This window comes from Oryzias latipes, chromosome 7, assembly GCF_002234675.1.
Source record: "Oryzias latipes chromosome 7, ASM223467v1".
In the NCBI taxonomy this organism is placed as follows: Eukaryota; Metazoa; Chordata; class Actinopteri; order Beloniformes; family Adrianichthyidae; genus Oryzias; species Oryzias latipes.
The window spans coordinates 32,578,218-32,594,111 of NC_019865.2; the positions used below are offsets into that span (position 1 = coordinate 32,578,218).

Genomic DNA, 15,894 nt, shown 5'->3' on the forward strand with positions numbered 1-15,894 from the left:
CAAAAGTGCTATTTCCCCTGCTAAGGAAAGCTCACAGAGGATCCATTGGTGTAAGGAGAATCTCCTGAGGAGAGTTTCAGTCCAAGGCTGTTGGGATCTCGCTGTCCAAGCTCTACTTAGGTTCAAGTCTGGGCCTCTTGGGCCTCATAACTGCTGGAAGTCCAGGTGTGGCGTCCTCTGAAACAAACGTCAAACCAAATGAAGGACTGCTGGTCTGATTGAGGCCTCAGTCAAGCTGACAGCACTGCTGACTTCTGTTAGAGCTGATTACGAACAGCAAGAGAATGATAGGGTATGAGTATTAAGGTTCAGTTTGGACATTATTTGGTAATCACTACAATAAACAATTTCTTCACTATAGTTATTCTTCATTCTTCACGAGGCCCCCCCTGGTGGGGTGAAACTATCAGATAGCTCAGTATCTGAGTTATGATCAGGAGAGAATTAGTAAAATTACAAAGTAGGTTTTTTAGTTTCACTCCCACAGTTCAGTCCAAACACACAACCAAGGTGTTTTTTGGTTGTGCCTGCACCCCCCCCCCATCTTAGTTTATTAGTTACCTTAAAGGGACATTTATCCTGGCTCTCAGTTTTTCCTCATGGTGGTAACATTTAGCCTTTTTCAGATGGGTTGTTGTCTTTATACCCACTTGCCCTCGTCTTGCTTTGACATTCAGCAAGCTGCTGTAATCATGTAATATAGATCAACATTGTTCATCTTTTCAAGCATATGAAAGGTCTATGACTCTCAGAAGCAAGAAGTACCAGCAGGTTTTGTGTGGGTACAGCGCTGGCTGTGTACTTCAGAAGGCATCAGCTCCAGACTTCTAACAGGTTTGTGTCACAGTATCACTGAGCTGATTTCTAGCTGTCAGTCATCTGCACCGTGACTATCAGACACCATCTGATAAATGAGATCAACCATTTGCAGTCAGGACAATTGAACAGTCTTCTACTCAGCTTTACTCTGGACTCTGGGAAAACCCGTAGAGGTGCTGCCGCAGAAACACAACCCACTGAGCACGGGGCAGAACAAAGGCACTCTAGAGGGGCAGTGAAGTGCAAAAGGCTGTTGGCTGATACGAACATCTAATGTGAAAGTCTTCTTGGCTCCTTGTCTCCTTCTGCTCTGAATGAATGTCAGTACTTTGGCTAGCTTGACCATAACGTTACTTTTCTAATGACCTAGGTATTGGGGCAATGACATGGTCTCCACTGGCATGTGGAATCATCACAGGAAAATACAGCAACGGGATACCCCCCCAAGCACGGGCTTCACTGAAGGTACAGACCTTTTACTAAACATTGTTTGGATTGGGGGTTGCACGGTGGTGCAGTGAGAAGGCCCTGGTTTGAATCCTAGCTAGGTTATTTCTGTGTGGAGTTTCCATGTTCTCCCTGTACATGCATGGGTTTCTCTAGACACTCTAGCTTCCAAAAAACATGCTTCATAGGTGAATTGGTTACTTTAACCCTTGTACTATCCAAGGCACTTTAACATTGGGAGTTGGGTCATCTAGACCCACTAGACAGTGCTCTGAACCTTTTTTCTTCAATGATTTGTGATCTTCATTGGTGTCCATGGATTACATGAAATCTTTCCACCTTTATCCACCTTTGTCATGGTAGGGAGAACACGTCAATGGTCATCTTAAACCCCATAGGATAGCACAATGGTTAACCTGTGAACTGGCATTTCTCCACAATAGTCTGTCAGTCAGTGATGGGAATCATCCTCTGCTGCTGACCTCTTTTAGCTTTGACAGCGTATGATTGGGCCTTCTCCTTTCACCCTCCTCTGGACATCTGCGTTCCACCTTGATTGAAAGGTGGAATTCCTTCACAGTGGATCTCTTCGGGCTTTCTTCTTGAAAAATACTAAATCTACAATCTCTGTGTGTGACTTCTCATTGACACACCCCAACTATTGATCCCAGTGAGTAACTTGACCTTGCCAGGACCTTCAACCAAGGAGCATCTAGTACAGGGTCTCCTCTCTGACTGTAAACTAGATTTGCTCTGAATGATTAATTATGGCAGCATCCAAGTGACTTTGCTTCAATGAACAGCACGCACAGCTGGCCTCCACAGCTGGCTTACACATGTCAACCACCGGACTCTGGCAATTGAGGTGGTTTTGTAACATCTAGGGGCGACAGTGGCTCAGGTGGTTGAGCGGGTCGTCCAATGATCGAAGGGTTGGCGGTTCGATTCCCTGCTCCCACCAGCCAAATGTCGTTGTGTCCTTGGGCAAGACACTTCACCCTCCTTGCCTCCAGTGTGGCTCCACTGGTGTGTGAATGTGCATGTATGATCCCGGTGATGGTCAGAGGGGCCGTAGACGCGAACTGGCAGCCACACCTCTGTCAGTCTGCCCCAGGGCAGCTGTGGCTACAACCGTAGCTTACCATCACCAAGTATGAATGAGGAGTGAATGAATAATGGACACAATGTAAGCGCTTTGAGTGTCTTGAAAAGTGCAGAAAAATCTAATCCATTATTATTAATAAATTAATTAATAAAATTTTCTGGATTTTTGGACTGCAAGTTTTGAGGCAAGATATCACGCTTGTTAAAGTGACACTTGGATTGTGTTGTCGTGCCCTGACAAACAAAATAACAAACTTAATTCAAGTACGACTGCCTCCTCCTAACCGCGGCCTCCTCCCCCTCTCGGAGCCCCCAGTCTGACACTTCAGCGTCTGGCCTCCTACAACCACCTACAACCACCAGATATGTGGTCAACCAACCTGCTCATCTGGTCAGCTCTCACCTGGATTCTCCTCTGGCTCTCCCATCATCCAGTGGCTGGGATTATCCGGTATTCCTCATTTGAACTCCTTCGGCTTCGCCTCCACATCCCCGCTCCCCCGCCCCCGCTGAACACCTGCACGGATCCTCCGCTCCCACCGCGCCGGAGATACATTCACCGTGGTTCACGTCGGCACTTCAACAAGGACTCATCTGAACCCATCCGCTCCTTCTGGTCATCCACTCGTCGTCATCATCAAAACTCTGGACGCACCGTGGACCACAGCGTTCTGGCTAACCTGGTTAGACCGGCAGCCACGGATGGTGCCGCCGCTCATCTCAACACCGCTACAGTCAACTTCGGTCTCATTAACATCCGCTCACTTTCGAGCAAGAGTCATCTGATGCAGGACTTAATTTCTAACCGTAAGTTTGACTTTCTCTGTTTAACGGAAACCTGGCAGCATCCAAATGACTTCTCACAACTTAACGATTCCACCCCTCCCGGCTTTGTTTACATCTGCAAACCACGTTGCACTGGTCGCGGGGGAGGTCTCGCGATATTACACCACGAGAAGTGGAAAGTCCTGCCGGTTGAGATTCCGTCCTTCAGCTCCATGGAATGCATTGCCTGCATGCTTCCTGGCCCCACCCCAACTGTTCTGGCTGTGGTTTATCGCCCTCCCAAGACAAACTCTGACTTTTTAAATGAACTTGGAACTCTTCTCTCCCACCTCTCATCCCTCTCACCCAATGTCATAATGATGGGTGATTTTAATGTTCACTTTGACAATAGCCTTCTTCCTCTCACCAGAGACTTCAGCTCATGTTTAGATAGCCTTAACTTCACCCAGCACGTCAGTTCTCCTACCCACTCTAAAGGACATATCTTAGATTTAGTTTGCTGCTCTGGATTAACCCCAACTAACTGCTCTGCTGATGAAATTCTTGTAACCGATCATTTTCTTGTGTCATTTAACATCTCCATCACTCTATCTGGCACTAAACCCTCCCGTCTCATGTCTTTTCGTAATGTTAAAAATATCAATGTGAACGCACTTTCCTCACTCATACGTGATATTCCGATCCCTAACACATCAAACCCTGATCAACTCGTCTCCTCCTACAACAACCTTCTTTCGGACTCTCTCAACCATCTCGCTCCTGTCAAAACTCGCCCTGTCTCCTTTTCCAAATCTGCTCCCTGGTTCACCCCAGAGCTCCGTTACATGAAAGCCAAAGGTCGCCAGCTTGAGCGACTCTATAAAAGAACTGGCTTAACCGTTCACAAAGAAATCTATACATCACATATCACTCAGTATAAGGACCTGGTTTCTACCACAAAAACAAACTATTTTTCTGAACTCATCTCCACAAACAAAGGCAACTCAAAAACTCTCTTCTCTCTGATGAACACTATTTTCAACCCCCCTGACTCTCTCCCTCCCCATTTCTTTTCCATTGAAACCTGTAGTTCCCTCATGTCGTTCTTTAACAAGAAAATTCAAGTCATCCATCAACAGCTTAGCTCTTCTCTCCTCCCTCCCATCCCTGACTCTTTCTCTCTCAATCACGTTTTCCTCCTTTCAACTGCCTGACCACGAGGAAATTTCCTCTCTCATCCTTAAATCCAAACCGACCACCTGTTCTCTTGATCCCCTCCCAACATCTTTAGTTATAGCCTGCCTCCCCTCTCTCCTTCCGCTCATTGCTGCCATTATTCACTCCTCACTCTCATCTGGTACTGTCCCATCACTTTTTAAAACGGCAGCTGTTAAACCCATCCTGAAAAAACCCGGTTCAGATCCCAACGTATTCAATAATCTCCGTCCAATTTCCAACCTTCCCTTCATTTCCAAAATTCTAGAGAAAATAGTCGCCTCTCAACTCTATGATCATCTGAAACATAATAATCTTCTGGAACCTTTTCAGTCTGGCTCCCACAGCACTGAGACTGCTCTGCTCAAGATCACCAATGACCTCCTCACTGCAGCTGATTCTGGCCTCCTCACCATCCTCATCCTCCTTGACCTGAGTGCAGCCTTTGATACCATTTCTCATTCCATCCTCCTCCAAAGGCTTTCCTCCCTTGGTATCACGTCCATCCCCCTCCGTTGGTTTCAATCCTACCTCGCTGACCGCACCCAATTCATTCATCTTAAATCATTTAAATCTCAGCCTTCCTCTGTCTCTTCTGGTGTCCCCCAAGGTTCTGTCCTTGGTCCTCTTCTTTTCATTACTTATCTTCTTCCCCTTGGCAATATCTTCCGTAAATTTAATGTTAATTGTGACTCTTCTCATGACAACACAGGTCGGTTTACAACGGGCGTTTATTTGTACTTCTGCAGGTCATCACACTTCTTGTGGGACATTGCGTGCCTTCGCTTTCATTGCGCCTTCATTACGCCTTCATTACGCCGTGAAAACTATAACAAAACATTATACATGTTTGAGGAGAAAATAAACAATACAAAATAACACAAAACAAGCATAACAAATACCTCGTTTCCGCTTGTCAAGTAAAAAAGTCTCTTTGAGTCCAAGGTATTTCTTTTTGCAGCTCTTTCTCCCAGCTTGAACTCCTAATTGTTGCAACCTCGTGAGCAAAAGACCGTGCTCACCTGCGGCCAACATAAAAGGCTCAAATTCTCGCGAGAATAATACAATTCTTCTGAACAAAATCAAACAAAATTCACTGTACACTCCAAAGGAATAAAAATTAAATCACCAATTATTAAACGTTTCACAACCCATGAACTTCAATAAAATATATAAATTTCAGCTGCATTTACACTCCCACCAAAATCACTCCTATGAAGAATAAATGGGATTTTCATGCCAAACCACTACTGCTTTGGTTACTCACTCTGCTTCTACAAGCGTTACAACCTTATGAACAGGTCTATCTAAATGCAGTAGTCTAGTGTGTGAATTTCCTTTATTCTGTGTAGTCTCACTGACAAGTAGAGTTAACTTTCGTACGATGCCATCTTGACTAGGATAGGTTTTTAAGACTCTAGCAAGCTTCCACTCATTTCTTGGTGTGCTTTCATCTTGTAGAATCACAATATCATTCACTTTCAGGTTTCGTGTTGAGTTTTGCCATTTCTGACGTTGTTGAAGGTTTAGCAAATACTCTCGCTTCCATCTTTGCCAAAATTCATTGGCCAGGAATTGCACTCTTCTCCATCTTTTATGCAGATATAAATCTTCTCTGCAAAACTGTCCAGGAGGAGGCAGTATGACTGAAGATTTCATAGTCAGTATATGGTTTGGTGTAAGAGGCTCTGGTCCGGTGGGATCATGCAGGTGCTCCACAGTTAATGGTCTACTGTTGATTATAGCCATTGTTTCATAAAGAAAAGTTCTCAGAGATGTAGTGTCAAGTCTGGTTCCTGTCTTGTCAAGCATGACTGCAAGAATACTTCGGATCGTTCTTATTTGGCGCTCCCAAACTCCACCCATATGACTTGAAGATGGAAAATTTGCCACAAACTCACAACCAAGAGCTCTTTGACGTTCTGGTTCCACTTTCTTGAGCAACTCAGAAAACTCTTTCCTGGCTCCCATGAAATTGGTGCCTTGATCACACCTTAGTTGGCGAACTGGTCCTCTGATTGCCACAAAGGTTCGAAATGCATTTATGAAAGCATCAGTCGTCATATCATCCAGTGTCTCAATATGAACAGCTCTCGAGCACAAGCAAGTAAACAAGAGGCCATATCTTTTTAATTCTTTCCTTCCATCCTTTACTATAAAGGGACCAAAACAGTCAAGGCCACAATATGTAAAAGGAGGGGTTGTTTCCGTCCGCTCTCTTGGCAGATCAGCCATCTTCTGAACTTATGTATTTCTCCTGTATCTCCTACATTTCACACATTTGTAAATATGTGAGGAGACCATGTTTCCACATCCAATTATCCATATCCCATTTGCTCGCAGTTCATTCATGGTCATTCCTCTGCCCTGGTGACAAACACGCTCATGATAGTGTTTCACAAGCAAGGATGATACATGAGACCTTTTGGGAAGTATAGCTGGATGTTTTACACTAAAGTCCAGGGTTGATCTGCAAAGCCTTCCTCCAACTCTGAGGACTCCGTCGTCATCAAGAAAAACATTTAAACGGTATAACTGATTGTGTTTGTTAAGAGAGTTGACTTTTCCTTGTTTTAATTTCCTCATGTCTTCTGCGAAGGCTTCTCTTTGTTCCAACTTAATTATAAGCAGTTCGGCTTGTCGCCTTTCCTCAAGACTGCTTGTCTCATTTGATCTTGGTTGTACTCCCTTACGTTCTTGGACAAATCTTCTCAGCCTGGCAACAGCTTTCACAACTCTAGACCAGTCTGAAAACTTGGTGAAGCGGCTCAGAACTGAACCCGTTTCTGTTTTCACAGTGTTGACACAAGACTTGCGAAGCTCTGGGTCGGATATTTCCAAAACTCCCACCATCTCCTCTTCACCAACTTGCATTTCAAGTGTCTGTTGCCAGAGATAATCTGGACCCGTTAGCCAGTTAGATTCTCTTAACTGTGATGCAGTTAACCCCCTTGAGGCATGGTCAGCTGGATTGTTTTCTGAACTGACATAATGCCATTGCTTTGGTTCTGAGCTCGACCTTATGCGCTGAATGCGGTTGGCTACAAAGGTGTGGAACCTCTTTGCATCATTGTTCACATATGCAAGAACAACCTTTGAGTCTGTCCAGAAGTACACATCCAAATTTTCAATCTCAAGTTCCTCTTTGACAGTATCACTGTTCCGAACTGAGGTTACTGCCGCTGACAGCTCCAGTCTTGGTATGGTGATCTGCTTGGTGGGGGCCACCCTTGCCTTTCCCATTACAAGTGAACAACACACCTTTCCTGATTCACTTACTGCTCGGAGATATGAACAGGATCCGTATCCATTACAACTTGCATCTGAAAAGTTGTGGAGTTCATACTGTATGAACTTGCCAAAGCTTGAAGATATGTAGCACCTTGGTATCCTGATTGTTGGCAGTTGGGATAAGTCTCTCAGCCATGACTCCCATCGAGACTTGATTTGCTCTGGGAGGTCTTCGTCCCAGCTCACTTTCTCTTTACAGAGCTCTTGAAGAATTTGCTTCCCAAGCAATATGTAAGGAGCTACAAATCCCAAGGGATCAAAGACTGAAGCAACTGTTGAAAGAACTCCTCTTCTTGTCATGGGCTTGTCCTTGACAATAACTCTGAACTGGAATTCATCAACTTCAACACACCACTGGACACCTAAAGCACGCTCGATGTAAAGTTCACCAAGAGCCATGTTTATGTCTTCACTCTGTGCACGTTCTGCAGGTGGTATTGCAGCACAGACTTCTGGATGGTTAGAGACAAACTTGTGGAGACGAAGATTCCCAGTTCTACATAGAGCTCTTGCCTCATTCACCAGATGTATGGCTTCAGATGGAGTTTCACAGCTTATTAGGCCATCATCAACATAGAAGCTTCGTTGAATGAAATTGATAGCCTCTTTGCTAAAGGTTCCGTGGCCCTGTGATGCCAAATATTTGAGTCCAAAATTAGAACAGCCTGGCGATGAGGCAGCTCCAAACAGGTGTACTCTCATTCTATACACTGCAGGTTTCTGAGCTTAGATTTCCATTTTCCCACCACAAGAACCTGAGGTAGTCTTGATGGTCTCTTACAACATGAAATTGATGGAACATCCGTTCAACATCACACATGATAGCTATTGGACCTTTTCTGAACCGGCAAAGCACACCAACTAAGGTGTTTGTGAGATCTGGCCCAGTAAGAAGATGGTCATTTAGAAAGGCATCTTTGTATCTAGCTGAGCAGTCAAACACCACACGGATCTTACTTGGCTTGTGTGGATGGTAAACCCCATGGTGTGGAATGTACCATACAGGCTGGTTATCCAACTCAGAATGTGGAACCTTTTCAGCATCTCCTCTTGATATTATGTCATTCATAAAATGAACATAATCTTTGAAGTACTGTTCATTCTTTCGCAGCCGTCGCTCTAATGAGGCTAACCTGTGCAGTGCATAACCTTTGTTATCTGGAAGCTCAGGCTTGTCCTCCCTGAATGGCAGTGGGAGTTCATAGTGGCCATCTTCTTTCTGCCTGATGCCTGCCTTTACCTTTGACAAGAAGAGAAGGTCATCTTCAGAGACTTGATTAACATCTGATGCTTGATCTGAGAAATCTGACTCTAATGCTCTGATAATTTCTGTTGAAGTGATTTCTCTTATTTGAGTTTGACATACAAAGCTTACTTCTCTCCTGAGTTCAACTGATGACTGTGCAGACGGTGTTACTTGGCAGACTATTATTCTGTGGCTGACTCCTATAGAGTCAACGCAATCACTTGAGGATTGTGAGCAGCCAACAATGCTCCAGCCCAGATCAGTTCGTTGACCATATGGCTGAGTTTCTTTACCAGGCAGAATCTCCTTTGGTTGAAGGGCTTGGTGGCAGTTATACCCAATAAGAAGGCCGACTTCACAAGACAGCAAAGGTGGGATCTTGTCAGCCAACTTTTCCAGATGAGTCCACTTTAGAGCAGTAGCTGATGTTGGGATGTGTGATCTATTTGCTGGAATATATTCTCGTGTGAAGACTGGTGGCAGTGAGATTCTTCTTTCCAAGTTGTATCCTCTTACTTGTAGGTTTGTTAGCCTTTGACATGAAATACTTGCTAACTTGGATGACATTGTGGACAAACGCAGTCTTACATTTTCCTTGTGCGTGTTGAGATCTTGTGCTACTTCATCTAAAATGAAAGTAGTATCACTTTGGGTGTCTAATAACGCGTAAACAAGAATCTCTCGATCTGGTTCTTTTGAAGATGATACCCAAACTGGTACTATGGAGGAGGTTTGTGCAATGTGACTTTCTTGTATCACTCTGTTTGATGTTGCTGCTTCAATGGTTTTCTTTGTGTTTTCATCTTCTGTTATTTTATCCTTTGGATTTTGAAGTGTTGACCTTTGCTGCTCTTTAAAGTCATCATTGTGCAAACAGGTGGGATGCTTCTTCTGACATTTTCCACATGTACTTCTTTTGTAGCACCTTTTTGACTGGTGGCCAGCCTTCAAACAGCCAAAACAGAGCTTTTCTGCTTGCACAAACTTAACACGGTCTTGCAAATTCTTTTCACAGAACTTTTTACATTCTGCGATGAAATGTCCTGAATGTTTACAAAATGCACATGGTGGGTTACTTCTTTCTGTTGTGTTTGTGAACAGAGTCTTAGCTTGAACTGGTATATATTTTGGTTGTTTGGGTTTTTCTCCTTCCACACTCTTTAATGCTTGTACTGAAAATACAGGATCACAAGCAAGATCTGCTTCTCTTGAGAGGAAGTCCACTAGTTCTTTAAACCTTGGATACGTGTGAAAGTTTTCTCTGGTTTCCATAACCTTGCGGTTCCAACTGGAAACTAACCAATCTGGAAGTTTGAGCAAGATCTTTTGGCACTCATTGCAGTCATTGTGTCATGATTTGATTTTGTTGTCTTGTTTTTGGTCCTTGTTCTGTCTTGTTTCTGTTTCCTGTTTTATTTTGATAGTCTCCTGTCTTGTCTGTTTTCTTGAGTTTTACTTCCTTTGGTCCCCATCAGCCCTGATCGTGTCCACCTGTGTCTTGTCTGCCCTGTCTGTATATAAGTCTGGTCTCTGCCTTCCTCCAGTGTTGGTCCATTAGTATTCCTGTTCTGGTGTTCATGCCATGTCATGCCCTGTTCCTCGTTCCTTGTCCCTCGCCACGCCACAGTGAGTTTTCGTTTGGTTTTTGTCATCCTGCTCTGCAGCGCTTTTTGTTTGTTCTTTTTGTGCATTAAAACCCACTAGCCCTGATCCTTGCCTCCTGCCTCTGCATCTGGGTCTAACCGGTTCTCGAGCCACCCTGCACCATGACAGAATGGACCAACCCTACTTTCTGGACCCAGCAGAGCGGGACATGAAGCTCCTAGAGGCCTACTGCCAGGAAGCCGAGCGTACGAGGTCTTACTGGGTTTTTGACCAGGCCCAGTTTGCCTCGTATGCCTGGAGTGGGAGCCACCTGGACTTCACAGGGAGCCGTCTCGCCATGAGGGGGGGTCGTCGTCGCCGTCGTCCCCGCCGTCCCCTTCAACCTCCCCTTCCTGTTCCGGAGGTGGTCCGGCACGCACCACAACCCCTTCCAGTGGTGGTCCCGGATGCCCTCCAGCCCCTTCATGTTCCGGAGGTGGTCCCGGACGCACCACAACCCGCTCCAGTGGTGGTTATGGACGCACCCCGACCCGTCCCGGCTCCCAGGGGGTTGCCGCCTGCACCCCGACCCGTCCCGGCTCCCAGGGGGTTGCCGCCTGCACCCCGACCCGTCCCGGCTCCCAGGGGGTTGCCGCCTGCACCCCGACCCGTCCCGGCTCCCAGGGGGTTGCCGCCTGCACCCCGACCCGTCCCGGCTTCCAGGGGGTTGCCGCCTGCACCCCGACCCGTCCCGGCTTCCAGGGGGGTGCCGCCTGCGCCCCGACCCGTCCCGGCTTCCAGGGGGGTTCCGCCGGAACCCCGACCGGTCCCCACTTCCGGCTCCACGCCTGACCCGCCTGAGCTCGGCTCCACGCCTGACCCGCCTGAGCTCGGCTCCACGCCTGACCCGCCTGAGCTCGGCTCCACGCCTGACCCGCCTGAGCTCGACTGCTGGCCCGACCCGCCAGAGCCCGACTGCTGGCCCGACCCGCCAGAGCCCGACTGCTGGCCCGACCCGCCAGAGCCCGACTGCTGGCCCGACCCGCCAGAGCCCGACTGCTGGCCCGACCCGCCAGACTCCACGCCTGACGACTCCACGCCTGACGACTCCACGCCTGACGACTCCACGCCTGACGACTCCACGCCTGACGACTCCACGCCTGACGACTCCACGCCTGACGACTCCACGCCTGACGACCCCTCCACGCATCTCATGCCGGACCTGCCTCGCCGGACCGCTCTTTTTGGAAAATAACTTTCTGAGCTTCATTGGACGAGCTGAGCTTCCGACAGTCCTTTCATATGCTTGCCTGCACGCGGTAAGGAAATGGGCGTCGGCTTCCCCGTGGCTCTCGGCTCGGCTTAGCGGGCTTCACGCTGCAGTTTCCTCTCTCCTCCCCGTGTGGAGCAGTCGAGTTTTCACTGTGACTCTTCTCATGACAACACAGGTCGGTTTACAACGGGCGTTTATTTGTACTTCTGCAGGTCATCACACTTCTTGTGGGACATTGCGTGCCTTCGCTTTCATTGCGCCTTCATTACGCCTTCATTACGCCGTGAAAACTATAACAAAACATTATACATGTTTGAGGAGAAAATAAACAATACAAAATAACACAAAACAAGCATAACAAATACCTCGTTTCCGCTTGTCAAGTAAAAGAGTCTCTTTGAGTCCAAGGTATTTCTTTTTGCAGCTCTTTCTCCCAGCTTGAACTCCTAATTGTTGCAACCTCGTGAGCAAAAGACCGTGCTCACCTGCGGCCAACATAAAAGGCTCAAATTCTCGCGAGAATAATACAATTCTTCTGAACAAAATCAAACAAAATTCACTGTACACTCCAAAGGAATAAAAATTAAATCACCAATTATTGAACGTTTCACAACCCATGAACTTCAATAAAATATATAAATTTCAGCTGCATTTACATTAATTTTCACTGTTTTGCGGATGACACCCAGCTCTATGTATCCAGTAAACCTGACTCCTCTCTTCCACCCTCCTCTCTCCACTCCTGTCTATCTGAAATAAAAAACTGGTTCACCTTAAACCTTCTCAAACTCAATAGCGATAAAACTGAGCTACTTCTAGTAGGTTCCAAATCCACCCTCTCCAAAGCCACAAGTCTAACTCTTTCCATTGATTCATCCTCTGTCTCCCCCTCCCCTCAGGTAAAGAGTCTGGGTGTCATCCTAGATAGCACCTTATCTTTTCAGTCCCACATCAATAAAATTACTCGGTCAGCACATTTCCATCTACGCAACATTAATCGTCTACGCCCCTCCCTCACTGTCCCCTCTGCTTCTATCCTGGTTCACAGTCTGGTCACTTCCCGTTTAGATTATTGTAATTCTCTCCTCTTTGGCCTCCCACAAAAAACCCTCAATAAGCTTCAACTGGTCCAGAACTCAGCTGCCCGCATCATCTCCAGAACCCCCTCCTTCAGTCACATCACTCCAATTCTCCACCAGCTGCACTGGCTCCCCATAACCTCCAGGATCCAATTCAAACTCCTCCTGTTCACCTTTAAGGCCCTCCATAACCTGGCTCCTCCTTATCTCTCCGACCTCCTTCATCTCAAAACCCCCTCTCGTTATCTTCGATCCTCCTCCTCTGTTCAGCTCTCTGTCCCTCCCGCCCGACTCGTCACAATGGGAAGCAGAGCCTTCAGCTGCTCTGCTCCCAAACTCTGGAATTCCCTCCCTCCTGACCTCCATAACATAGACTCTCTGCCTACTTTCAGATCTAAACTCAAAACCTATCTGTTCATTTCTGCCTTCCCATCCTGATTCACTTTTTATTTTTTCTACTATTTTTATTGTGCTTTTAATGTCTATTTTTAACCTCTGTTTTGTAAAGTGTCCTTGGGTTTCTTGAAAGGCGCTTTAAATAAAATGTATTATTATTATTATTATTATTATTATTATCTATTGCAAGAAGTTGAAAAATCTAGCCACAGGGGTTGCAAGCCAGTTACTTCTGTGCCGGTCCCAAGCCCGGATAAATAGAGAGGGTTGCGTCAGGAAGGGCATCCGGCGTAAAAATTGCCAAAATAACCATGCGAATCATCCACAACACTTTAGACATACCGGATCGGTCGAGGCCCGGGTTAACAACGACCGCCACCGATGCTGTTAACCTACAGGGTGTCGGTGGAAATTTGACTACTGTTGGTCGAAGAAAGAGGGGAGGCAGAAGGGTCCGTGGCCAGAGAGAGAAGGGAAAAGGCAGGAACATAGGTTTGAGAATAGGGACTCTTAACGTTGGCACAATGACAGGGAAAGGCAGAGAGCTGGCAGACATGATGGAGAGAAGGAAGGTAGATGTACTGTGTGTGCAGGAGACAAGGTGGAAGGGCAGCAAGGCATGTAGTATTGGAGGAGGATAGAAGGTAGAAGGTAGAAGCGTTAGGTTACAGGGGGCTGAGGTGAAGAAGGTGCAGGAGTTTAAGTACTTGGGGTCAACAGTTCAGTGTGATGGGGAGTGTGGAAAAGAGGTGAAGAGGCGAGTGCAGGCAGGTTGGAGCGGTTGGAGGAAAGTGTCAGGAGTGTTGTGTGACAGAAGAGTGCCAGCAAGACTCAAAGGAAAGGTGTACAAGACAGTGGTGAGACCAGCTCTGCTCTATGGGTTAGAGACGGTAGCAGTGAGACACAGACAAAAGGCTGAGATGGAGGTAGCGGAGATGAAGATGTTGAGGTTCTCCTTAGGAGTGACCAGGTTAGACAGGATAAGGAACGAGTACATCAGAGGGACGGCACATGTTGCTTGTGTTAGCGACAAAGTCAGAGAAGCCAGACTGAGATGGTTTGGACATGTTCAGAGGAGGGATAGTGGATATATTGGTAGAAGGATGTTGGAGATGGAGCTGCCTGGCAGGAGGGCAAGAGGACGGCCAAAGAGGAGATATATGGATGTCTTAACAGAGGACATGAAGTTGGCTAATGTTAGGGTAGAAGATGTCCATGATAGAGTGAGGTGGAAAACGATGATTCGCTGTGGCGACCCCTGATGGGAAAAGCCGAAAGAGAAAGAAGATTGCAAGAAGTTGAAAATCTCATCAGTTTCTTTTCCTGCTTTACTGTCATTTCAACTAATGGTTTGTTGTTATTTGGTCACACAGTCACAGTCGTAGCTGTGGTGTATCGTAAATATAACAAGCATTTCTTCTGGTATTGTGAATAATTCTGACAAATTTGTTCATCTGTTTCCTTCAATATAACACTTTGTAAATTTAATAAAATAAAAAAATCCAGCAAATCACATTTTACAAGTTTTAAAGAATTTCTTTGTGTAATGGTGCAGAAAGTAAGTATTTGGCAATCAATGTGACTTCCAGGATTCTTTTTTTAAATTCTGAGTCTTAATTAGGTCAACTGACCCCCCCCACACACACACACACACATGCATACTGTGATATTGGAGCTGGAACTGTGCCTGAGGAGCTTTTTGTTCCATTCCTTTTTTGTATGAATCTGTCAGCAACGTATTTGTTTTTTGCAAAAGCAGATGAACAATGAAAAGTCCTTTTCTCTGGGTTCCCTGAGTCCAGAATATCCAGACTGTACATGTGTTTGTGTCTTGTTTGCAACAGGGATATGAATGGATCAAAGATAAGATCCAGGGTGAGGAGGGCCACCGTCAGCAGCTGAAGCTCAAAGACTTGGAGGCGGTTGCTGAGCGACTAGGATGCACTCTGCCTCAACTGGCCATTGGTAAATAATATGTGTGTTCCTTCTGCTAAATTGTTTTTTCTCTTGTTGGCAAGCCGGTGAGTGACATTATTCTTATTTATTTAGATGATGTTTTTCTGTACTGTCAAATGTTAATATTTAGACTACTCACTTTGTCTGTCAAATCATTGTCTCTGAAGGACATTTTTATGTTTACAAAAAAGTGAACATCAAAGGCCAATGCAATATGAAATAGACCCTCCCCACATCCAGCTCTACAGTCGCAGAAACATACTAAAAAACTGCCAAAAATGTGGTCCGTTAGAAACAGGAGTCAACTGGGAAATCCTGCACTGGAGGGTAATGGAGCAATTTTTATCTCCAAGGGCAAATCCATGAGATCCTTATCCATGATATCCTTTTCCATGAGATCCTTATCTATGAGATCCTTATCCATGAGATCCTTATCCATGATATCCTTTTCCATGAGATCCTTATCTATGAGATCCTTATCCATGTGATCCTTATCCATGAGATCTTTATCCATGAGATCCTTTTCCATGAGCTCCTTATCCATGGGATCCTTATCCATGTGATGTTTATCCGTGAAATCTTTATCCATGAGATCCTTAACCATTAGATCCTTTTCCATGAAATCCTTATCCATGAGATCCTTTTCCATGAGATCCTATTCCATGAGATCCTTTTCCATGAGATCCTTATCCATGAAATCCTTATCTATGAGCTCCTTA

At 45.8% G+C, this 15,894-nt stretch overlaps 1 protein-coding gene and 1 long non-coding RNA gene across 2 annotated transcripts in view; one reads left to right on the plus strand and one right to left on the minus strand.

The window, feature by feature from the left end:
* LOC101170973 (voltage-gated potassium channel subunit beta-2-like) overlaps positions 1–15,894 on the plus strand; it is a 41,432-nt gene that overhangs the window by 21,153 nt on the left and 4,385 nt on the right. The window contains exons 12-13 of the mRNA XM_023957072.1: positions 1,190–1,284; positions 15,064–15,184. Coding sequence (XP_023812840.1) covers positions 1,190–1,284; positions 15,064–15,184 — 216 coding nt within the window. The remainder of the gene's footprint in view (positions 1–1,189; positions 1,285–15,063; positions 15,185–15,894) is intronic.
* Positions 11,921–12,336, minus strand: LOC111947688. Its single transcript, XR_002873568.1, has 2 exons — positions 12,110–12,336; positions 11,921–12,034 (listed from the first exon to the last, which is right to left on the minus strand). It is a non-coding gene; the product is annotated as an uncharacterized LOC111947688 (long non-coding RNA).